The following is a 26274-nucleotide window of genomic DNA, read 5'->3' as shown; positions in this document are numbered from 1 at the left end:
TTGTGGTGAGCTGAGATTGCACCATTGCACGCCAGCCTGGGCAACAAGAGTGAAACTCTGTCTCAAAAAAAAAAAAGACACAAAGCTTAAATCATATCTATGGTTAAGGAAGAGCAGATTTCCTTCATCTGTCTTCTGTACTTTTGAATCATGTTAATTGGGCCTGGAAGACTGGAAGAGCCAATGAAGTGTACTTATATTAGTTGCTCCATTAATACATGAGGAAGGATAGAGTGAGTACTATCTTTTCTCTGGGATATGTCACCAAGTGGAAAGTAAGAATTAAGTTCAATGATCATGTATAACTAATCCATTACCATGTAATATTAATAACTCATGAAATTTTTGTTATTGTCTTTTCACAAGCATAATACGTTTGTTATATAAAGAGGTAAAATAGATACCAACTAATAATCACTTTTGAGAAATTAAAAGCCTTACATTAATTACTGACTAAAATTTAGCTTCTATAGTTCAAAATGAGAGACTAAATTAAATAAAAGGGCATTGTCTGCCTCTTCCATGTATCATCCTATATGGCTGCCAAAATTGGCTTCTTCTGGCACTTTTCCTAACTATTCATTATTGTTTTAAAAAATTTAAAGGTGAGAGTCTTTGGATATTTTCATTTTGTCTTTTATCATTCTAAATAGTCATGCATGCTACCCACAGTGGTAGATGTGTTTTCTATTGCCGTCATCTACAAATATCATCATCATTTAAAATATTAGGATTCTCAACAACACTGGAAGGAAATAAAGTATGGTAAAACAGCTAACGAGTTTTTGGCTGTTCTAAATCAAGATCAACGAAGCATTTATGGTAAATGATGAAAATAATCTCTGTTTTGTGTCAGAAATATGTGTTATGAAATTAAATGGCAGGAAAAGGTTACAAGAAATGAATCTGAGTCATTTCTCTGGTTTCACCTCTGGGAAAAGTATTGCATAAAAATTTTTAAAACTGCTAAAGTAAAGATGTTTGCAGTCTAGCCTAAGCATAGCTTAATTCTTCTGAGTTCTCTTTACAACAGAGATTAGCTTGAACTTGGTGTGTTAATGTCTACATAAACTTTGGAAAACAAATTATTTATTTTAACAGGGGGTTGCATAGGGAACATAATTGAGCTCTATTCCAGTGAGTTGACTTCCTTGTCACAATGAAAAAACTTTATCTACCTCCTTCCTAAGTTTTAATTATGATGATTGCTCAGGTCTTAAAATTTTATTTACAGCAAACAACTGTAGCTGTGTGAAGCCATGAGTTGACTTAAGTATAAATGCTGTTCTTCATTTTGCATTTCTTTGAGGAATAGGAAACACAAGTCTACCATAATTTGTTAAAGTATTGACTACCATTCAGGGAGATAAGAAATACCGTGGAGGAGAAACAACTTGAAGTTGGGATAATCTGTTTTGTTTAGTTTGTAATTATTGGATAGGCAAACCTGTGGTGATGTACTAACTCCAAAAATCTTGACCAGTCTGCCTATAACCTTGATCTTTGTGCTTTACTCTTTTGCTTGCTATGCAATGCTATTTGGCAATTCTCATGACAAATATATATTTTCCGAATCAAAGAAAATTGAAAATAAATTAGGATTTAAGAATCCTGTGTCATCCTTTGATAACTAAAATAATACAGAGTCTTAGAAAAACAGTCTTGTTTACTTCTCATTCTCTCTATTTTATTAAAATGCGTTCAGTAGCTACTATTTTCATAGAAGGCAAGGATACAGAATTATGCATGCTATACTGAAAGGCACACATTAACATCAATTTTTAAACCCTTAAAATATTTTTTGAAGTATAAGAAGGAATTTCCATACACGAGATTAGTTACTGCTCTAAGCAGTTTTGTTTTGTTACATCTGTTTTTTTTTTTTTCTTTTCTTTTTCCTTCAGAAAAAAGTTGCAGATCATCCAAATCGGACTCCATCTATATGGCTTGCAATGTACAGAGCTTTTGGGCGACCAATTCTACTTAGTAGCACATTCCGCTATCTGGCTGACTTACTGGGTTTTGCTGGACCTCTTTGTATTTCTGGAATAGTTCAGCGTGTGAATGAAACCCAGAATGGGACAAATAACACAACTGGAGTAAGTTCCTGGTGATTTTCAATGGAAACATATTATTGACGGATTTCATTGTAATTGTCACTTTTTATTAATGCAGTTTTATGAGTTGTTCAAATAGGCTTTTTTTTTTCAGAGAATTGAATGCTTTCTAAAAGAAAGAAAACAGTAATTTTCCTTTTAGAAAAAAATCACGTGTTTATGTATTTATTCATTGAATGAATCTGGCCACCAAAATTATTTCTCAGATTCAGAGCCTATAAACATTTAATAAGCATTTACGGTATGCCAGAAACTTTGTGTAGAAATTGCGCATTGATTGTTTTATTTAATCTTTATAGGAATTCTTTAAAGAATTTTTATACATGACGGGTGGCTGAGTCACTTCTTTAGAGGCCTGTGACCAATAATACTAGCAATGTGGTTTTTAATATTGTACATTTCTCTTTTCTTATATAATAAAAACCACCACCCTGTTTCACAATGATCAGGGCAAGTCACATTATGATATTTTATTAGACATTATGTTACTAGATTGGGGCTATATAGTTAAAATACTGCGTGTTTACTATCATAAATATATAATTTTTATTTTCTATTTTTAATAAAGACTGCATTGTGAACTTCCTACTTTCTTTCCAAGTATTGATTTTCGTAGTTCCACATATAGAAACTATCGCCAGATGAATCCACTTTCCTTTTCTATTCTCTCAATCTCATTTCCTGTCCTCTTTCCATCACCTATTAAAATGTTATGCAATATGAGAACTGACATTAAATGTTGCCTCTTTGGTGAAGCTTTTTCTGATTGTCCTAGTTGGAATTTGACTCTCCTTGATAGTCCTTTAACACGCTCTTTACCTTATGTTGGCACTTACTGAAGCCTATTACTTAGAGATATGTTTATCTTCCTACGTTGTAAGCTTATGAAACAATTACGGTGAGCCATTCATATTTGTGTTCACAATAGTTAGCCCAGATCCTTGCACACATTAGTGTTCAATTATAATAGAAATGAACCAGATATTTTTACCACTGAATACACTTGGGTGATGTTTTGTCCCTACTAGCCTAATTACATACGGATATCTAAATTCCACAGAGTTTATCCATTATCCTTCTCCCTTGCATATATTAGCCACATGTTTTGCTAAGAAAGAATAGGACTTGCACATTTGTATATATTCCCACAAAAAAAAGAGGAAGGGACCAGAAGTAGAATTCTGCTAGGTCTAAATCATAGAAAATTAAGAGTGACCAAACCGATGTAATGTACTTAGTCAAATGTGATCTTTCCTTCTTTTCTAACAATCAAGTTACCATATGCTATTGCTACAAACAAAAATCAATTTTGGATATCCTTATGCTGAAACCAGTTGTATTCCTACTAAAACAAAATTTTGTAAGTCATGTTTTGTTACTGGTAGTGTTGCATGGGTGATATAGCCAAATTACCTATTTTATAATTTATTATTTATCTTATTAATATAGATTAAGATATCTGAAAATCAGAAAAAGGCAACTGAGTAGAATTATTTTAAACTAATAAGGCTACCAAAATTGTGTATTTCTTCCATTGGTCTTGCTGGCCAACTATCAATTTTATAGCTACTACTTCCAAATTAGAGTGTAAACTAACCTGTCTTTTTATTTACTGCTTACCATTTTACTAAGGTTGGATATACCTTTGCAGGAAATGCATTCTAATTTTTTAAAAATAAATTTTACCTTTTTTTCTTCAGTTAGGCATTTCCATCACTCATTAATCAGTTAGGGATTTTATGGAGTTACCTGGTTTGTATTGTATTTCACTGCTGTATAATAAATACATTGAATTTTTATATTTAAATATTATGTATCTTTTAATAAATGCAAACTGTACACCTGGTCTATAAAAAGACGAGTTTTAATATGTCACTTTTTTTCTTTTGGGACAAGATTTCGGAAACCCTCTCATCAAAGGAATTTCTTGAAAACGCTTACGTTCTAGCAGTTCTTCTCTTCTTGGCTCTTATTCTGCAAAGGACATTTTTGCAGGCTTCCTACTATGTAACCATAGAGACTGGCATTAACCTCCGTGGAGCTCTGCTGGTATGTAAAGGCTGTGAATAGTATTTGTTTCCTAAGAATGCTATATACCATTCAGTGATAAGAATAGTAGTAGCTTCAGTTTTGTTTTTTCATTCCATTTTCATTTTGGTATTACAACAACAACGTTTCCATAATCTACTTAATGAAAGAAACAGAGCTAATTAATAAACCTACTGAATTAAAAATAACTTTAAAATAATGTTAAGAAAAATATTTTGAAATCTTACATTTATTTATCTCTTTGTTCTAGAGCTTATGCTTAAAGTTTAATGCATGTTTTTATTATATCACTAGAAAAAAGAAGTCTGTATTTTGTTGAGGACTGAAAATAACTATCCTGAAACAGAAATAACTGTAGTGGTTGATTTAAGAAGATGACCTTATAGAATTTTTCTTTCCTTTTTTCTCAAAAAAAATTAAATGTTTGTTATTTATTTTCAATGAAAATAATCATAGTGTCAATTTTAAGTTTAGAGCTTTATGTACTCTTTTTTTTTTTTTTGGTAGGCCATGATTTATAATAAAATCCTTAGGCTCTCTACATCTAACTTATCCATGGGGGAGATGACTCTGGGGCAGATCAACAACTTAGTCGCCATTGAAACTAATCAACTCATGTGGTTTTTGTTCCTGTGTCCCAATCTATGGGCTATGCCTGTTCAGGTAGGTAGATCAATATAAGTAAGATTTTTGTTTGCGGAGGAAATAAAACAAAAAGAGCAGTAATGTATTTAGCTCCGTAAAAGGTGTATAGTTTTTGAATGTGCAAATATTATACTCTTTTATAGAAAAGGAAGCTGAGACTCAGAAATATTATAGCATAGGTTAAGAAAGAGAAGATTGAAATTATACTGCTTGGGTTCAAATATCTGCCCTATCCCTCATTTACATAAGTGCTTAACTCCTCAAAGCCCTAGTTTTCTTAACTGTAAATGAGAATAATAATAGTATCTTTCTCGTAAAGTTGTGGGAATTGTCAAGGTTAAATAGGTTAATATGTCTATAACATCTAGCTTAGTGCCCAGCATTTCCTGGGCATTGGGCCAGTAACTATTAGTTGTTAGTATTATTGCCTTGATTCATGTACAAGTCACAGAGCCATAGTTTGACCCCTTTTATTTTGGCAAGCTCTCTCATAGCATTTCTAAATGAGAGCAATTGCTTTAATCAATCCCATAGTTTCAATAGTTATTATATTGCAAAATGTCAAACTGCATAAAATGGTAGGAACAGTGACAAAGCTAAATAGTGCTATTTAGCTATTTCCTATGTAAAATAACATTTTAGTAAAGACACATGTTTTCTTCTTCCCGTAACTGGGTAAAAATGGCAAAAGAAATATACTCAGTTTTTTCCTCTGTATAAACTGGACATTTTTAATTATCTCAAGTTTTGCATTCTGTAGATGAAGCTTAAGTGCTAGATCTTATTTGAAAAAATCTATCATCTAAGTCCCTGTGTTCCACATTTATTAAAGTGCATAAAGTAATAAAGAAGATGCTAGTTTTTAACTTATTGTTTGCCTTTTCATTTTTTAATAGAAAACCAAGGCAAATAAAAGTGTATATTATGCACAGTGCTTGGCACAAAGTAGGATTTGAGATGTACTTTGTCTCATTTTATCAAAATGTACTTATATAAAGGTGAATTAGGTAGCTGCCTAGGTGGTATAATTTCAAGTGCACCAAAAATCTCTGAATGACTGCATCATGGGTGACCTTAAGGAATGTTTTGTTTTTATTGGATATCTCAAACTACCTAATTAGCTAGGCAGTAAACGTGTCATTGGCCCCAGAAAGCTGCTATTAAGCTATTATCATTGGCATATAGGCATAAATTATATACTTGAACTGCATGGATACAGTTCATTAATTGATGTTTTGAGCCATGATAAATCAGAGAGAGAGAGAATAGGATAGCAGGGGTAAATTCTGAGTTTTAAAGGAAAAAGAAGACAGTGACAAACCAGAGAGGATAGGTCTGAATGGTTTTGCCCTTGGTTTGGGGAAAGAGAAGTATATTAAGATAGGGCACCAACTTCAGCTTTTTAACAGTTTTAGTTACTGTCAGCCTTCTTGTCTGTTAGTGACGTCTGGAGTCATAAGACGGTGAGGAGCTCAGCTCATTCCTTTAGTCCACAGACAACCATCCTCTACTCACATGATGCTGCCCTCTACTTTTCATCCTCTCAGCCATGAAAAGCTAGTACAATTCCAAGAGAATATAGAATATCAAATTTATGGTGGGTGATAGCATTTTCAAGAAAAAATTTATGCCCTTTTAAAAATCTGAAGACTACTTAAAAGGTTGGAAGCATCATGGGACCACTTTGCGACTTCATGCAATAAATTGGTTTGACATCAGTTGTACAGATTATCATACTAAAAATACATTCCTAGCACTTAGCCTTCTCCAAATAAATCAGAGTAAAACCCAACTGTCCCAGTTGGGTTGACTTGATGGTTAATTCTGTTCCCCTAGAGAACCCTAATACAGTTGACTTCCAAATAAACAATATAATAATTAAGACATACTACATTTGCACTAAAAATTATTTCCTTTCATGCAATGGCTCCCACACCCCCATTCATTTTCCCTTTTCCATGTGTTTTTCTCTCTAGATCATAATGGGCGTGATTCTGCTCTATAATTTACTTGGATCAAGTGCATTGGTTGGTGCAGCTGTCATTGTGCTCCTTGCGCCAATTCAGTACTTTATTGCTACAAAGTTGGCAGAGGCTCAGAAAAGTACACTTGTAAGTAACATCTTTTGCAAACTTAATTACAAAAATGAGAAATGCTGTTTTAATTTTATAATATAGGAAATTAATACATACCACTCAAGATAATTTGGAAACAATTATATTTCACTTCAGTTCTTCGGCAGCAAATGTATATTTTCCGTGTTGTGAAAACAATTTTTAAAAGTGGATTGGAAATTTAAAACTTAATGATCTTAGACTCAAAATACTAGAATCACAGTTCCTGATGTTTCAAAGTACCATGAGGTGATAAGGCTTTCAGTCTTCTTAGATCACTTGTCTAAAGAATCCTCTTTTTTTTTTAATATTCATAATTTATTTAAAAGTAGAATAAATTTTAATTCTAAAATGATTATTACATCTTTTTAGAACTGAAACTACATTTCAGTGAGTGTAGCTCCACTGTAGTTCATAAGGTTTATACTTAACAAATATTTAATTAAGTAAATTAATTTATACCAAACAAAAACAAACTAAAAAAATGCATACGTATAATGAGACAGTTTATGTATGGTAAGCATACTTTGAGGCTATTAAATGTCAGTTATTGACACGCAAGAAATGGATCAAGGTACATGTGAAGGGTCAAGTTTGCTGCTTCTGAAATTATATTTCCCTAGGGTAGACTCAAACCGTGTGAGGATATATGGAGTCACATTGACATGTTTCAGTGGCAGCTGCTCTTGCTGAATCTATTTCTGGTCATCTTGGCAAGCAAGAAAAAGCCCAATTATTGACCTTTTCTGGCTTCAATTTGCCATGAAATCATTTTATTTGAGCACAAATTTGCTGCTTTTAGAGAACTATTTGCAAATAATAAAATTGTTGACAGCATGTTTACTAATAAAGTTTGATTAAATATGAGCAAGGCTGTCTGTAAATCAGGCATAAAATGTGAAGATGCTGCCACTGACGGGATTGTTTCTGAAGTTCGTGTTTCTACTATGACAAGCGAGTTGCATGTCATGCAAGCGGTTTTTATCACTTGTTTTTCTGCTGCTTTAGGTAGTTTACTCATTATTTCTGTCTGAGCCATCTATCCTTTTTACTCCAGCACACAAATACAGAAAGGTGTGGAAGGGGAGCTTAGGAGAGATATGATGATTCCCAAACATCTGTCTTTCATTTAGCTATTCATACCATATTCATTCACCCATTGAGCAATTATTTGATAGGCATTTGACACCCTGTAAAGACAAAACGTTGAACAAAAACCAGGCTGTTTGCTACTTTTGCTTTCTCATATCTGTCTTTAGACCACTCTCCTGCCCCTTTTGATAGTTAATTAGTCATATATTACCTTGTCAGTAATTCTAGTATAACATGTGGTGATGAAGGAAGCTGAAACAGCTGGCTAAAATGAAGCTTTTGTATCTGCTACAAATCTCTCTATGATTATTCCAAGTTGTTAGTAAATCTAACTTAGGCCTTAACCAAGAACTTACAAAGAGGTATGTGGAAATCTCTTGATAGTTAAGATAATAGGCTTAGTTTCAATAACTGTATTATGAAGATGCAATATGAATGCACATAACACTGTACCCTCATATTTTCAAATAAGAAGCCCACTAACTTTTCTTAAATTTATTATTTTTCTTCTTTTAAGTATGAGTGATAGAGCTGACTGCAGAAGAAATTAAGTTAGATGTTAGGAGTCATTATAAGTCTCCTTATTAGTTATTTAAATTTATGTCTATATTATCTGCAGACATAATTCAAGGAAATCATGTGAAACTTTAGAAAATTGTTTTTAGCTTTTATGTAAACCAAAGCAACAGAGACATACATGCTTTTAGGTGGAAAGAAATGTTGAGACCATCTCATTAAACTCTTTATTTCATGAAGCACAAAGGGTTTAACTGCTTCTCCTGGGAATTTCACAACCTAATTAGTGAGTGGCAGGGCCAGTCAGAAATAAGGTCTCCTCAATCCCTGTCCATTACATGGTTCTGCCTTTCTGATTCACTTGGATGCAGCTGGTATTATTTTTCTTCCTTTGTTTTATAGGATTATTCCACTGAGAGACTGAAGAAAACAAATGAAATATTGAAAGGCATCAAACTTCTAAAACTGTATGCCTGGGAACACATTTTCTGCAAAAGTGTGAAGGAAACAAGAATGAAAGAACTATCTAGTCTCAAAACCTTTGCACTTTATACATCACTCTCCAGTAAGTTGCTGTTGCTCTAAGAACAGGCGACTTTAAGGGCAACCAGAATAACCAACAGTCTATTCAGTTTAGATTATGATCAATGAAACATTCTAGTTCTTCAAGGACACCTATTTATTTTCTAAACACGTGCTGTCCAATAGCCACCAGCCACATGAGGCTATCTATTTACATTTAAATTAAAGACCAAAGTAAGCACAGGTTTAGAGTCAAGTAGACCTGAATTTGATTCCTCACAACTAGTGTGCCCTTGGCCATGTTACTCTACAAACTGAAATCGTTGGTTTTCTTCATCTGTAAAATGAAGATGGTGATAATAGTAACTAATTAAAACCCTCATATCAGTTCAGTTAGGATAAATAGTTGGTTTTCAGTAAAAATTTGTTTACTGAAATTGATTTGGCTACATTACGATTGATCTTCTTATCCCCAAAGATCCTTTAACTCTTTTTCCATTTGTCTCAGAATATTTGTGGGTGGCGCTTGTGGCTGCAGCTTTTACCCCGAGAAAACTTTGCCACAAAATATCTCGCTTTTATTATTGTTTTGCATCACTCTAGGATATCGACTTTGGAAATGAAAGACATCACTCTATTTGTAGCATTCTGTTTTTAGTAGTGGTGTTTCCATTTACAAAATATAGTAACTCTCAATTGCTAAAAATGTCAAATCTTAGAAATCATAGCATTCTTTTATTTTTTTTTTTACTATACTTTAAGTTCTAGGGTACATGTGCACAACGTGCAGGTTTGTTACATATGTATACGTGTGCCATGTTGGTGTGCTGCACCCATTAACTCGTCATTTACATTAGGTATATCTCCTAATGCTATCCCTCCCCTCACCCCCACCCCAGGACAGGCCCCGGTGTGTGATGTGAAGGGTCCAAGTGTTTTCATTGTTCAATTCCCACCTATGAGTGAGAACATGCGGTGTTTGGCTTTTTGTCCCTGCGATAGTTTGCCGAGAATGATGGTTTCCAGCTTCATCCATGTCCCTACAAAGGACATGAACTCATCCTTTTTAATGGCTGCTTAGTATTTCATGGTGTATATGTGCCACATTTTCTTAATGCAGTCTATCCTTGTTGGACATTTGGGTTGGTTCCAAGTCTTTGCTATTGTGAATAGTGCCGCCATAAACATACGTGTGCGTGTGTCTTTATAGCAGCATGATTTACAATCCTTTGAGTATATATCCAGTAATGAATGGCTGGGTCAAATGGTATTTCTAGTTCTAGATCCTTGAGGAATCGCCACACTGTCTTCCACAATGGTTGAACTAGTTTACAGTCCCACCAACAGTGTAAAAGTGTTCCTATTTCTCCACATCCCCTCCAGCACCTGTTTCCTGACTTGTTAATGATTGCCATTCTAACTGGTATGAGTGGTATCTCATTGTGGTTTTGATTTGCATTTCTCTGATGGCCAGTGATGATGAGCATTTTTTTCATGTGTCTGTTGACTGCATAAATGTCTTCTTTTGAGAAGTGTCTGTTCATATCCTTTGCCCACTTTTTGATGGGGTTGTTTTTTTCTTGTAAATTTGTTTGAGTTCTTTGTAGATTCTGGATATTAGCTGTTTGTCAGATGAGTAGATTTCAAAAATTTTCTCCCATTATGTGAGTTGCCTGTTCACTTTGATGGTAGTTTCTTTTGCTGTACAAAAGCTCTTTAGTTTAATTAGATCCCATTTGTCAATTTTGGCTTTTGTTGCCATTGCTTTTGGTGTTTTAGTCATGAAGTCCTTGCCCATGCCAATGTCCTGAATGGTATGGCCTAGGTTTTCTCCTAGGGTTTTTATGGTTTTAGGTCTAACATTTAAGTCTTTAATCCATTTTGAATTAATTTTTGTATAAGGTGTAAGGAAGGGATCCAGTTTCAGCTTTCTGCTTATGGCTAGCCAGTTTTCCCAGCACCATTTATTAAATAGAGAATCATTTCACCATTTCTTATTTTTGTCAGGTTTGTCAAAGAACAGATAGTTGTAGATGTGTGGTATTATTTCTGAGGGCTCTGTTCTGTTCCATTGGTCTATATCTCTGTTTTGGTACCAGTACCATGCTGTTTTGGTTACTGTACCCTTGTAGTATAGTTTGAAGTCAGGTAGCGTGATGCCTCCAGCTTTGTTCTTTTGGCTTAGGATTGTCTTGGCAATGTGGGCTCTTTTCTTGGTTCCTTAAGGACTTTAAAGTAGTTGTTTCCAATTCTGTGAAGAAAGTCATTGGTACCTTGATGGGATGGCATTAAATCTATAAATTACCTTGGGCAGTATGGCCATTTTCACAATATTGATTCTTCCTATCCATAAACATGGAATGTTCTTCCATTTGTTTGTGTCCTTTTTTATTTCATTGAGCAGTGGTTTATAGTTCTCCTTGAAGAGGTCCTTCATATCCCTTGTAGGTTGTATTTCTAGGTATTTTATTCTCTTTGTAGCAATTGTGAATGGGAGTTCACTCATGATTTGGCTCTCTGTTTGTCTACTATTGGTGTATAGGAATGTTTGTATTTTTGCACATTGATTTTGTATCCTGAGACTTTGCTGAAGTTGCTTATCAGCTGAAGGAGATTTGGGGCTGAGACATTGGGGTTTTCTAAATATACAATCATGTCATCTGCAAACAGGGACAATTTGACTTCCTCTTTTCCTAGTTGAATACCCTTTATTTCTTTCTCCTGCCTGATTGCCCTGGCCAGTACTTCCAACACTATGTTGAATAGGAGTGGTGAGAGACGGCATCCCTGTCTTGTGCCAGTTTTCAAAGGGAATGCTTCCAGTTTTTGCCCATTCAGTATAATATTGGCTGTGGGTTTGTCATAAATAGCTCTTATTATTTTGAGATACGTCCCATCAATACCAATTTATTGAGAGTTTTTAGCATGAAGAGTTGTTGAATTTTGTCAAAGGCCTTTTCTGCATCTGTTGAGATAATCATGTGTTTTTTGTCTTTGGTTCTGTTTATATGCTGGATTACGTTTATTGATTTGTGTATGTTGAACCAGCCTTTGCATCCCAGGGATGAAGCCTACTTGATCATGGTGGATAAGATTTTTGATGTGCTGCTGGATTCGGTTTGCCAGTATTTTATCAAGGATTTTTGCATCTATGTTCATCAGGGATATTGGTCTAAAATTCTCTTTTTCTGTTGTGTCTCTGCCAGGCTTTGGTATCAGGATGATGCTGGCCTCATAAAATGAATTAGGGAGGATTCCCCCTTTTTCTGTTGATTGGAATAGTTTCAGACGGATGGTACCAGCTCCTCCTTGTACCTCTGGTAGAATTCGGCTGTGAATCCATCTGGTCCTCGACTTTCTTTGGTTGGTAGGCTATTAATTATTGCCTCATTTCAGAGCCTGTTATTGGTCTATTCAGGGATTCAACTTCTTCCTGGTTTAGTCTTGGGAGGGTGTATGTGTCCAGGAATTTATCCATTTCTTCTAGATTTTCTAATTTATTTGTGTAGAGGTGTTTATGGTATTCTCTGATGGTAGTTTGTGTTTCTGTGGGATCATTGGTGATATCCCCTTTATCATTTTTTGTTGCATCTATTTGATTCTTCTCTTCTTCTTTATTAGTCTTGCTAGCAGTCTGTCAATTTTGTTGATCTTTTCAAAAAATCAGCTCCTGGATTCATTGATTTTTTTAAGAGTTTTTTGTGTCTCTATTTCCTTCAGTTCTGCTCTGATCTTAGTTATTTCTTGCCTTCTGCTAGCTTTTGAATGTGTTTGCTCTTGTTTCTCTAGTTCTTTTAATTGTGATGTTAGGGTGTCAATTTTAGATCTTTCCTGCTTTCTCTTGTGGACATTTAGTGTTATAGATTTGCCTCTACACGCTGGTTTAAATGTGTCCCACAGATTCTGGTATGTTGTGTCTTTGTTCTCATTGGTTTCAAAGAACATCTTTATTTCTGCCTTCATTTTGTTATTTACCCAGTAGTCATTCAGGAGCAGGTTGTTCAGTTTCCATGTAGCTGAGCGGTTTTGAGTGAGTTTCTTAATCCTGAGTTCTAGTTTGATTGCACTGTGGTCTGAGAGACAGTTTGTTATAATTTCTGTTCTTTTACATTTGCTGAGGAGTGCTTTACTTCCAACTATGTGGTCAATTTTGGAATAGGTGTGACTCAGAAAAATGTATATTCTGTTGATCTGGGGTGGAGGGTTCTGTAGATGTCTATTTGTTCTGCTTGGTGCAGAGCTGAGTTCAATTCCTGGATATCCTTGTTAACTTTCTGTCTCGTTGATCTGTCTAATGTTGACAGTGGGGTGTTAAAGTCTCCCATTATTACTGTGTGGGAGTCTAAGTCTCTTTGTAGATCTCTAAGGACTTGCTTTATGAATCTGGGTGCTCCTGTTGGGTGCATATGTATTTAGGATAGTTAGCTCTTCTTGTTGAGTTGATCCCTTTACCATTATATAATGGCATTCTTTGTTTCTTTTTATCTTTGTTGGTTTAAAGTCTGTTTTATCAGAGGCTAGGATTGCAACCCCTGCCTTTTTTTGTTTTCCATTTGCTTGATAGATCTTCCTCCATCCCTTTATTTTGAGCCTATGTGTGTCTCTGCACATGCGATGGGTTTCCTGAATACAGCACGCTGATGGGTCTTGACTCTTTATTCAATTTGCCAGTCTGTGTCTTTTAATTGGAGCATTTAGCCCATTTACATTTAAGGTTAATATTGTTATGTGTAAATTTGATCCTGTCATTGTGATGTTAGCTGGTTATTTTGCTCGTTGGTTGATGCAGTTTCTTCCTAGCATCGATGGTCTTTACAATTTGGCATGTTTTTGCAGTGGCTGGTACCAGTTATTCCTTTCCATGTTTAGTGCTTCCTTCAGGAGCTCTTTTTGGGCAGGTCTGGTGGTGACAAAATCTCTCAGCATTTGCTTATCTGTAAAGGATTTTATTTCTCCTTCACTTATGAAGCTTAGTTTGGCTGGATAAGAAATTCTGGGTTGAAAATTCTTTACTTTAAGAATGTCGAATATTGGCCCCCACTCTCTTCTGGCTTATAGAGTTACTGCCAAGAGATCCACTGTTAGTCTGATGGGCTTCCCTTTGTGGGTAACCCAACCTTTCTCTCTGGCTGCCCTTAACATTTTTTCCTTCATTTCAACTTTGGTGAATCTGACAATTATGTCTTGGAGTTGCTCTTCTCGAGGAGTATCTTTGTGGCATTCTCTGTATTTCCTGAATTTGAATGTTGGCCTGCCTTGCTAGTTTGGGGAAGTCCTCCTGGATAATATCTTGCAGTGTTTTCCAACTCCCTGTCACTTTCAGGTACACCAGTCAGACATAGATTTGGTCTTTTCATATAATCCCATATTTCTTGGAGGCTGGTTCATTTCTTTTTACTGTTTTTTCTCTAAAGTTCTTGCTTCATTTCATTCATTTGATCTTCCATCACTGATACCCTTTCCTCCAGTTGATCAAATCGGCTACTGAAGCTTGTGCATGCATCATGTAGTTCTCCTGCCATGGTTTTCAGCTCCATCAGGCCATTTAAGGACTTCTGCACACTGGTTATTCTAGTTAGACATTCGTCTAATCTTTTTTCAAGGTTTTTAGCTTGTTTGTGATGGGTTGGAACTTCCTCCTTTAGCTTGGAGATGTTTGATCGTCTGAAGCCTTCTTCTATCAACTTGTCAAAGTCATTCTCTGTCCTGCTTTGTTCCGTTGCTGTCGAGGAGCTGTGTTCCTTCGGAGGGGAGAGGTGCTCTGATTTTTAGAATTTTCAGTTTTTCTGCTCTGTTTTTTCCCCATCTGTGTGGTTTTATCTACCTTTGGTCTTTGATGATGGTAACGTACAGATGGGGTTTTGGTGTGGATGTCCTTTCGGTTTGTTAGTTTTCCTTCTAACAGTCAGGACTCTCAGCTGCAGGTCTGCTGGAGTTTGCTGGAGATCCACTCTAGACCCTGTTTGCCTGGGTATCAGCAGCAGAGGCTGCAGAACAGCGAATATTGCTGAACAGCAAATGTTGCTGCCTGATGGTTCCTCTGGAAGCTTTGTCTCAGAGGGGTACCTGGCCGTGTGAGGTGTCAGTCTGCCCCTACTGGGGGTGCCTCCCAGTTAGGCTACTCGGGGGTCAGGGACCCACTTGAGGAGGCAGTCCCTCCGTTCTCAGATCTCAAACTCCATGCTAGGAGAACCACTACTCTCTTCAAAGCTGTCAGATAGGGACATTGAAGTCTGCAGAGATTTTTTCTGCCTTTTGTTTGGCTATGCCCTGCCCCCAGAGGTGGAGTCTACAGAGGCAGCCAGGGCCTGCTTGAGCTGCGGTGGGTTCCACCCAGTTTGAGCTTCCCGGCTGCTCTGTTTACCTACTCAAGCCTCAGCAATGGCGGGCACCTCTCCCCCAGTCTTGCTGCCACCTTGCAGTTTGATCTCAGACTGCTGTGCTAGCAATGAGTGAGGCTCCGTGGGTGTGGAACCCCCCGAGCCAGGCACGGGATATGATCTCCTGGTGTGCCGTTTGCTAAGACCGTTGGAAAAGCGCAGTATTAGGGTAGGAGTGACCCAATTTTCCAGGTGTCATCTGTCACAGCCTCCCTTGGCTAGGAAGGGGAATTCCCTGACCCCTTGTGCTTCCCGGGTGAGGCGATGCCTCGCCCTGCTTTGGCTCACACTTGGTGGGCTGCACGCACTGTCCTGCACCCACTGTCTGACAAGCCCCAGTGACATGAACCTGGTACTTCAGTTGGAAGTGCAGAAATCACCCGTCTTCTGCGTCACTCACACTAGTAGCTGTAGACTGGAGCTGTCCCTATTTGGCCATCTTGGAACCCCCTCGAAATCATAGCATTCTTACGTGTGATGTTAACATCTTTCTCAAACAGCATTGGCCAAAGATTCATTTGATGAATTCGGTTTTTTCCTAAATAGATGATTCAGATGATCGCAATGATTCTCTTGTTAGTTCTGTTTAGAAATAACTCCAAGAACAGTTTTTACATTTTATTTTCACATTAAAAATAAATCAGATTTGCTTCAGCCTCAAAGAGTGTGTCTGTAAAACTAAATGAGTACTGGCAGTGAGATACACTTTATTTTTTTCTAAATGGGAAAAGGGTTAAAAATATTTGCAGTTTTTTAACTTGTCTCCTTGGGAGCTTATGATATGATATTTTCTTGAAGATTGTCAAGAACACTTAGCCATTTTTGAAAACTGAGGAGAAAAAATATCGTTTTCAGGTGAAGGAAGCAAAACTTCGTTCACAGAAAACCCTTTTTTCCAATATATTTTCAAAAATTTCGAAATAACAGACTTCTTTCATCCTCAACTCTAACTTTTAAAGGAAACTGTTTCAAAAATATTGCTTTTTTTTCCCTCAAAGTGTGGCTGAGTATTCTAATGAATAATAGGGTTTATGTTAGTATACTTTACACAAACTTAGCAAAACTACTCCCACTAATATTTGATTTGATTTATGTGTCAGTTTTGCTCATCTTTGTTGCTCCCAAGACCTTTAACAAATTAAAATTTTGGAAGTTTACGTATTGTTTCCTCTTGAATTATAAACTCCTTTAGAGTTTAAAGATTATAACCATTTCTTTTGTGAAATAGATTTAGAGAAAATATTTGGCTTATATAGCCCCTTTATTCTAGCCCTAATGCTTGATGCATTAGACATAAAGTTGGAAGGAGTTTTATCTTACAGCAATGCACCACTAACATGGTGTCAAAATGTTAGAAGACAGGATGATCAAGATTCACTTGCTTATATTGTACTACTCTAAGTTGGTGACCCCTTCAAAACATCCTTCTCTTCAGGGGACTGAAATTCTCATAAGAAGGATGGATGCAGCCAAGAATAACAACAACAACAACAACAAAGATATATTGAGAGTATACTTAGCTAATTATTGCCATAAGTGGTTTTTCATATACCATCTCATTTAATTATTACAACAGCCCAGTGGTTTTGATTCTATTATTTATTTATTTTTATATATTTTTTGAGACAGGGCCTCACTCTATCACCCAGGCCAGAGTGCAGCAGTGCAAACATAGCTCACTGCAGCCTTTAATTGCTGGGCTCAAGTGCCTCCGCCTCACAAAGTGGTGGGATTACAGGCATGAGCCACCATGCCCAGCCTAGATTTTATTATTAACTCCACTTTAGAATTAAAAGATTGACATATAAAGAACTTAGGTAACCTGAACTTCTTTCAAATCATCCAGCTACTAAAGGACTGAGGTGAGATGTGAATCCAGCTTGTGTGTCTCTAGAGGTGAGAGTTGTGTTGGTATTTGAGTCAAATACAAGAAGAGAGAGGGTAGAGGAGGTCATCCTAGAGGAGAGCAGTAAGAAGTCATGAGGGGGAAAATACATTATCCTGTGTTCTTGATAGGCAGCTGGGATTCTTGAGTCAATGGAGCAAAATTCCAGTTTGACCACTTCAAGTTTTATTATTTTGTTCAGTACAATCTTGTTGGTGGTGAGTTGAACGGAGCTGGCTATAAATCCTAGCTCTGACACTTTGTAGTAGAATGGCCTTGAGAAAATTACTTATATCCTCCTAGCCTCAGTTTCTTCATCTGTAACATGAGCTAGTAATAATATCTACCATGTAGGATTGTAAAGATTAAAGAAGATAATGGATAATACAAACATTTATTGAGTGCACACTCCATCTCAGACACTGTGTCAAGTGCTTGATACTCATCTGCTATAAAGCAGGTTAAAAGAAAAGAATACACTTAGAATATAGGGTGAAAATACAGCAAAAGAAACTATCATCAGAGTGAACAAACTACACAATGGGAGGAAATTTTTGCATTCTATCCATCTGACAAACGTCTAATATCCAGACTCTACAAGGAACTTAAACAAATTTATGAGAAAAAAACCCTATTAAAAAGTGGGCAAAGGATATGAACAGGCACTTCTCAAAGGAAGACATTTATGTGGCCAATAAACATGAAATAAAGCTCAACATCACTCATCATTAGAGAAATACAAATCAAAACCACAATGAGATACCATCTCATGCCAGTCAGAATGGCAATTATTAAAAAGTCAAGAAACAACAGATGCTGGTGAGGCTGTGGAGAAACAGGAATGCTTTTACACTGTTGATGGGAATGTAAATTAGTTCAACCACTGTGGAAGACCAGTGCGGTGATTCCTCAAAGACCTAGAACCAGAAATACCATTTGACCCAGCAATCTCGTTACTGGGTATATACCCAAAGGAACGTAAATTATTCTATACATACATGTGTATGTTTATTGCAGCACTATTCACAATAGCAAAGACATGGAATCAACCCAAATGTCCATCAGTGATAGACTGGATAAAGAAAATGTGGTATATACACACTGGAATACTATACAGCCATAAAAAGGAATATACACCACGGCAGAAATGTGGCTCCTCATCTGTGTTATTACAAAACTCAGATCAGTGTTTGGATTCGCGGTACTGTACAAGAGTCTATATTTGACAACTAAATCATATCTGGACTTGCAAAAGCACAGTCTAATTCTGTTCTATGTACAGTGGTAAGGATAATCCCTGAGAGTGGATGATTTTTAAAATCCGAGTCCTCTACTGTTAAGAAAATTAGATTCTAGCTTCTCACTCTGCTGTTGCCTAGCTCTGTTACCAACAATTCACTTCATCTTTGGTTTCTTGGTTCCTAAAATTCTATAGTTTATGACTGTATGACTATAAATCATCAACTTGGCTTTTTATTTTTACTATTACTTCCAAACACTAGTATTTCAGGCTAAAATGTGAGTTTTTCTTATTTCAACTAGGCATATCATGCTGATCCAATGAAAGTTAAATATATTCCAGGAGAGATATTTAGACACACAGAGAGTCCAGGATATGGAGTTATTTTATTAACTGAAAGGGCCATAAATGAATATTAATATCACTGCTGGAAAGAGAACTTGAAGTGATGTCAAATTCTTGTTTTTAATCTGTGTAATAACCTGATATTTAAATTAGTCTAGTGGACTAAACAAAAGACTGTAACCCTTCTCTAGAATACACATTTGTTAAATTCTAATAATCTTTATCATTAAAGGATGATTTTATATGAATTCTTTTGTTTGTAACATTTCATAAGAAAAAAATTCAATAAAGAAAAACATACTGGTTAAGACTAATGTATGGGAGCTCATAAAACTGCACACAAGTAGATATTAAATGGAAAATGTTTGTGGACTCCAGACAAAATGACATTTAATACTCTTTGTCCTTCCTGTCTTCAAAGAAAGTTAAAGCAATAATAGATGATTAAAGTTACTGAAAATATTTTCACAGTTCAATGAAACTAATGCACTTTATTTCTTTCCACAGTCTTCATGAATGCAGCAATTCCCATAGCGGCTGTTCTTGCTGTAAGACACTTTCTCTCGCTTTTGGAAATGAAACCAAGTCAGTGTTTATAAATGATTTATGAGCAAGAATGTGTGGGTAGTAATATATACTACCTCACCTCTGTGACTTCTCTCTATTGCAGTCTCCATTGCAAGAGTTCTAATCCAGTGTTTCTCAATAAAGACACTATGGACATTTTGATCCAGATAAATTTTGTTCTAGGGGCTGCCCTCTGTGTTAGGACGTTTAGCAGCATCCCTGGCTTCTAGCTACCAGGTGCCAGTAGCAACCCCAGTTACAACAATCAAAACATTGCCAAATGTATGCTGGTACATTTGGAAACACTGCAAAATGCACAGTGGTTGGGAATTAACTGGTCTAATCTCAATGATCTGGTTCCCAGACACTCTTACAACAAGATGGAGCTAGATCAATAACCAGAAAATCTTAAATAATTGCATTATATTTCATACTAAAATGACAAACTCAGCAACTGCTATTATTTGTAGAAATGTAATTAGCTGGGCATGATGGCGCATGCCTGTAGTCCCAGCTGACTGGGAGGCTGAAGTGGGAGGATCACCTGAGCCTGGAGAGGTCGAGGCCGCAGTGAGCCATGATCACGCTACTGCACTCTAGCCTGGGCAATGAAGTGATGCCATGTCTCAAAAAAAAAAAAATGTAAATAAGTCTTCTTTGGATATTAATGCTGACAGTTTTAGTAAAGATCCACAGTGAGGATCCCAAAACAACAGAACATTCTTTTTTCTCCCGGAATATTTAGTATTGCTTGGAAAGGGCTTGACTGGTTGTTGAAAACTCTGGGTTCTCCATCCCTTTATTCCCCCTACTTAGTAACTTGACAGGGTCAATTACCTCACCTGTAAGTAGAATTTTTTTCTAACTTTCTCATAAGTTTGCCACTATAATTGCAGGTAAGCCTTTCAGGACTCACCAAAAGCAAGCATTGTTTTAATTAGGGAGTTTTGGATGAAGTCATTGTTATCATAGTTACAATGGACATACTGGCATAGCAGAATATGTTAGGCTTCTAAGACTGAATGTACGCATGTGAGAAACTTTTTCCAGCTTTCTCTAAAGAACTCCTTTCTTTGCACAGACATTTGTGACCCACGCGTATGCCAGTGGAAACAATCTGAAACCTGCAGAGGCCTTTGCTTCACTGTCTCTCTTCCATATCCTGGTCACACCACTGTTCCTGCTCTCCACAGTGGTCAGATTTGCAGTCAAAGCCATCATAAGGTATGCACTGAAGTGTCTGACATTTTTTGCTTATTGATAATATAAATGATGTGTGCTAATAGGAGTATTTGAAAAAATATAAAAAAGAACATTAAAATCACTGCCAGGAGACAACCATTGTGAAAATTGTGGTATGCTACTTTTCAGTCTTTTATTTATTTCATGTAAAAATAATTTTTCAAAACAAAAATTTTAAATTTATCTAGGATTTGTCTCCCGATTACACTTTTTTTTTTTATTATTCTCCCCTCACTTAAGTTTTATAATACCCCATGTTTAATGACTATGTAGTATTCTATGTTGGAAATATTCTAATTTATTTAACAATTATCTTTTTATTGAACATTTAGAATGTTTCTATTTCCTCCCTAACGTCAATAACATTGAAGTTCACGCATCTCTGTTTATCTATAAACTTTTCTCTGATGATTTTCTCAGGTTGGATTTCTAGAAGTGGGGATACTAGTTCTAATAATATGCACATCTTTGAGGTCCTTGATGAATATGTTGCTTTCCACTGAAGTAGTGGTAGGTCAAAGAGGGCACACATTTTTAAGATTTTTAAAAATGAATACAGCCATAATGTTTTCCACTGAAGCTGTGCCAGTTTATATTGGCAACAATAGTGACAGAGAATGTTCACATCATCACATTTACTATTTTAATTTTAGTTTAATCTGGAAAAAAATCCAGGCTTAAAGTCTCTGAAAATGGTAAGAATTGTAAAACCATTTTGTATTTTGCTCATTTAAATATGCTTCTATGGTGTTTCCAACAAGTGCAGATTTTGTCTCTTTATAATTTTTCATAATGCACAGCTATAAAAATAGATGTGATATGATAAGACCATTTTTCCACCATTTTTACTTATGTGTTACCAAACTAGATGATACACTGTTTATACCATAGTCTATATGTCTTATGCTCCCATAAATAAGGCAGTCTTAAAAAGGAATTTTTCTTTTTAGATATATGCTCTTTATAAACCTACAAAACCTCAGAATGCTTTGTAAACAGTCATTAGCATATTTATATCTGGCTTTTGAAAGAAATGCCAAGATGTTGCAATATTGAAGAAAAATTGGAAAATTGAGCCTTTAAACATATGAAGTATCATGTTGCAATTGACGGAAACGTAGAACATCATTTGTGAGACTTTTAAAATGAGATAATTGTGCTGGTGTCTATATCTTACTGAGAAAACTAGAATTTATTATTCAAAATACCAGAATCTTCAGTTTTAAACCAATAGTTTGCATTGGCTTAACAATCACTTAATGCCAAATGAAATTAAAATGCATATAAATCATCTTATAAGCCAAATTCTTACAGAATATGATAGTATAACATAGTTTCAATGTTAACTTCTGAGACATTCATTAACAACCAGTTCTAGAGCTGTTAGTGTCTAGTGCTCAAGCCTTCTGGCCACATCTGCCCTCATTTTCTTATTGTTCTGCCTTCTGAAACACTTGTCCAGATCACTGACTACTTTTTGTAGCACCACTTCCAAATTAGGCAGTGCTCTGGAAGGGAAGCTACTTCAAACAATAAAATTGATAAATGGCCAGAGTCTGCTATTTTGGTCCTTATTTTCATTTTCTCCACTCAACAACTGTCCCTTTCATGGTTACACTCTTATTTGGAATTTGACTTTGTACTATAAGTGGAGATAGAAAGCAGTTGATAACTTGCAATAGATAACACCTCTGAAATCAGGAGATTACCAAACATTAAAAGGACTTTGACTTGATTAAAAAAAAAACTGAAAACAATCTAGGGGTGTCCCTCCAATCCATGGTATACAATTCTGTGGTAATAAATCCTAGTACAGTGGAGGATGGATATCCCTGTATATTTCTGCATAGCACTCTCCCTTCTGCACATCTCATGGAAAAGACATTTGCCAGTTTGATAAAGACCAGTCTTTCTTCAGGGCTCAGTTCCAGATTTTCCAAGCCATAGGCCAAACAGAATCTGCTTATAAAAGCCTGATTCTCTCAAATGAGTTTCAGTGGTTGAATTGCAGGTCCTACAGAGATGACTGGTCAGCAGAGAACATTAATCCTTTTTCCCACTGTGTGCTAGTTCTGGGAACCCAAATCAATGCTCTCCCAGTGTTGACTAGACTTAGAGCATTTTCTTCTGTGCCTGGGAACCCGTGACCAGCCTTTAGTGCCAGTTGGCCCACAGTGAGTTGAGCAGCCTGTTTATAATCGGAGACTTTGGTCAGCTGATTTTGAAATCTCCTCTTCAGGAACTGTGGAAATTCTAAATCCCTTACTGCATGCACTCTTAAATACATTTAGAAACTTGGTCGGTTAGAATGGGATAAAGCACACTGTCAAACTTGTGTTATACATGCATGTAAGAGACTTGTAAACTTCTCTACCAGAGGAAAATTCCATACCATGTTCAATTCTTGGTTCCAAAACAATTCTATGCTTTCTTTTAATAAGGTTTGGCTTATTAGCCAAAGTTGTCTTCATGACATTCAATGGCTGAGACCTGTATATACCTCATGAAATGGAAGAATGAGGCAGGTGTGATTCAGATTGTCTCCTTACACCCCCCAGCACCCCACACCATTTGATTTTTCTGGACATTTTATGATGATGTGTACTTGTCTACTTTCACAAAACAGAATAATGAAAAGTAACTATTATCTAAAATAACAAAATGCTTGAAGAAGAGTGATTTCTTTTTTAGAATGCTTGCCTCACTTCTCCACTTTGCTTTATTTGTAAGGAAATAATATATGTGTTTTGCTCTTTTGAAAATAATATGTATGTCCTTTACAAATAATTTGAGTTTAGGTTTCTGTACATTGTATTTGATGCACAATTCAATACCTATGTCCAAAGAGACTATTTGCCAAGAGAAAAACAAGTCCTTCACTTTGTTGGGAAATAACTTTTTGTCTTTGCTCTCATGTACCTCCCAAGGGAATGTATGCGTGGTTAGTCCACTGTATCACCTTCAGTCAAATAAATTGTTATTGATATTTATCATAAAGCATATACTTTGGCCTGGTCTCTGTATTTCAGTTTATAAAATTTTATAATTCCTACAAAAAAAAAAAAAAAAAAAAAGCCCGTGTGACTGCTGGCAACAAAGTCAGTTTTCCCAGTTAATATAGCACCTGTCCAGGGTACTTAAGCTGTGTCTACTCACCGAAAGTCTAATTGGAGAAGTGAAAAAATAATGTATGACTAAGACCTTAAATATTTTTGTGAATGATCTAAACAAATGAGAAAATAGTAAACTACTGATTTAGAAAGGTGGTACAGGCAGAGTGGCAAATTGATTGGTATAAAATATACCTGCTTTCAAATCCTGGCACTGCCAGGAAATACTCATTGTTTGACCTCAAACATGATTTAGTGTCTCTGTAGCTCAGCTTCTTCAATTGTCAAATGAACATGATAATACTACCTGCTTATGGTGGTTGAGAAAATTAAGTGAGATAATACATAAAAAGTACCCATCATGTTGCCTAAATATTTTAGGTACGTTACAAATCTCCGTTTTACCATCTTACCACCATTTTACTCATCTCTACCCCATGCCTCAGAGCATCTTCTGTGGATGTGCATTCATTTATTGATACAGGTACCTTGCTAGGCATTAAGAATTCCAAAGATAAAAGACCGAAATCTGCAGGGAGTCCACAGCCTAGTTAGAGAGACCAGGAAGGGAAACTAATTACTGTATGATGGGTTATGGCGTTATAAAGCTATACACAGAATGCTATGGCCCATAATGGCCATCCTTTAAGTTTTTGAGAGAGAAGGGAAACTATCTGGTCAGTAAAGATTTAAAGGAGGTGGTTACTCTTTCATAGAATCCTTAAAAATAGGTAAGACTTAGCAAGTTGGAGAAAAAATGTAAAACATGTTTTAACAGGGGGAGCAGTATATTCAAGGGGAAGAAGTGGGTAAGTAGGTGAGAAATCTTGGTATCTTCAGGAGATTAAAAGTAGTTCAGTGTCATTGGAGGAAGGGTTCTGATGTGGGAAGTATCAAGGCATGAAGCTGGAGAGTAAACTCTTGAGCAGCTTTTAGACGATGCTAAAGATGCTGAAAGGCGACCGGATGCCATTTGTCACTTTAAGAAGCGGGTTGTTACATGCACAGATTTGCATTTTAAAAATATAAACCTGGAAGCATGGTGGGAATTACTTCACCCTTGGTAAGGGTTTGTGCATTTTCCATAATTGTTTTACCTCTGTGATTTCTGAAAGGACTTCATATGAATAGCAAATGCTTTTTGTATTACCCATTTATTATTTCATCAGACATTTCTTGAGGAATTACCATGCCATATTTTAGGCATTGGGATAGATTCTGAAGGTGAAAATCTTTGCTGCTAACGAATTCACAGTCTAGTGGGAGAGATAGAGATGGAACAAACAACAACAATGACAAAACAGCAGTGCTGGAGATCCTCAGCCAGAGAGCCTAGAATGACTGGGGACATGGGAGGGGAAGGGAAGTAAGAGATTCACAGATGGGTTAGTATTGGCATCCATTGATGGTCCTTGTCATTGATGTTTCAGAGTGGGGTGTTATGAAGAGAGAACGTCGTCCCCATTCCCAATCAAGGTCAGGGATCATTGCTTCCAATGCTCAGGAAGAGTGGGGCTCATTTATTCCATAAAAGCTTTGAGTCTATACTGGAAAGATCTGTGATTTGAATCTATACTAGGAACGGGAATGGAGAATTGAACCAACCAACTTTACTTAATGTCAGAATCATTGGTTTATTCCTTCTTTGATTTATTCAACAACCATTCCTTGAACGACACGTGCCAGGCGTTGCTAGATTTGGAGTTATAAAGGCAGATGAGACTGGCTTCTCCCCTTTGTTTTTTTGTGCAGAGACATAGTGTGAGATTGTTTAAAGGTATTCCTTTGATTGACAGAGCTGCACTTCTTAAAATCAAATCTTTTCAAAACATAAGAACAGAATGACAATTACAATCTGTAAAAGTGAAGAAGAAATAACTGCCATTTAAGAGGAATAAAATAATGTTTCATAAGGCATTTATAACTCTGTTTTTCAAGTCTATGGGGTCAGACTTTGCTATCAAAGACTCAAAGAAAGTGTACAAACTGAAGCTCTTCCTAAATAATTACCTCTTTTAGTTCTCTGCAAGTGCAATTTGACAGCTAATAGATGGTCTCAACGGATTTTCATCTTCCTTCATGTTTCTATGGCATGCAAAGCCAAAACACTTAAAGATCATGGGCAACAGACTAAATTAAATTTACTTTTTTCTCATTTTGTTATTGTGTCACAAAAAACAAGTTCTGAAGACTTGTCTGGAGGAACTTGACTAAAGTTCAAATAAAAATTTTAAAAAAGAAACAGTTTATTTCATACATACATTTTCTAGTTTCCCATGAAAGGAAATACCTCCCCTGTAGTTGCTGCTGCATGTGCCAAGCAAGTGTTCCCACTTGCTGCATCCTAGCTTGCCAAAAGGAGCACTTCTTTTCCTTTGCAACTTCACTGAATTTCCTTTTGTATGTTATTTTATTTCTAGGATGATGTTTACAAACCATATTATCGTTCT

General features: G+C 36.1%; 1 protein-coding gene across 1 annotated transcript in view; it reads left to right on the top strand.

The window, feature by feature from the left end:
* The window catches only part of ABCC9 (ATP binding cassette subfamily C member 9), a 229938-nt gene that overhangs the window by 108070 nt on the left and 95594 nt on the right, over positions 1-26274 (top strand). Inside the window, exons 13-19 of the mRNA XM_058443111.1 lie at positions 1905-2099; positions 4014-4166; positions 4674-4829; positions 6788-6922; positions 8936-9098; positions 19413-19453; positions 20554-20696. Of these exons, the coding sequence (XP_058299094.1) occupies positions 1905-2099; positions 4014-4166; positions 4674-4829; positions 6788-6922; positions 8936-9098; positions 19413-19453; positions 20554-20696 (986 nt within the window). The remainder of the gene's footprint in view (positions 1-1904; positions 2100-4013; positions 4167-4673; positions 4830-6787; positions 6923-8935; positions 9099-19412; positions 19454-20553; positions 20697-26274) is intronic.

Source organism: Hylobates moloch, unplaced genomic scaffold (genome assembly GCF_009828535.3).
Source record: "Hylobates moloch isolate HMO894 unplaced genomic scaffold, HMol_V3 SCAFFOLD_8, whole genome shotgun sequence".
Taxonomy (NCBI): Eukaryota; Metazoa; Chordata; class Mammalia; order Primates; family Hylobatidae; genus Hylobates; species Hylobates moloch.
This window is presented reverse-complemented; position numbering and strand designations above follow the sequence as displayed.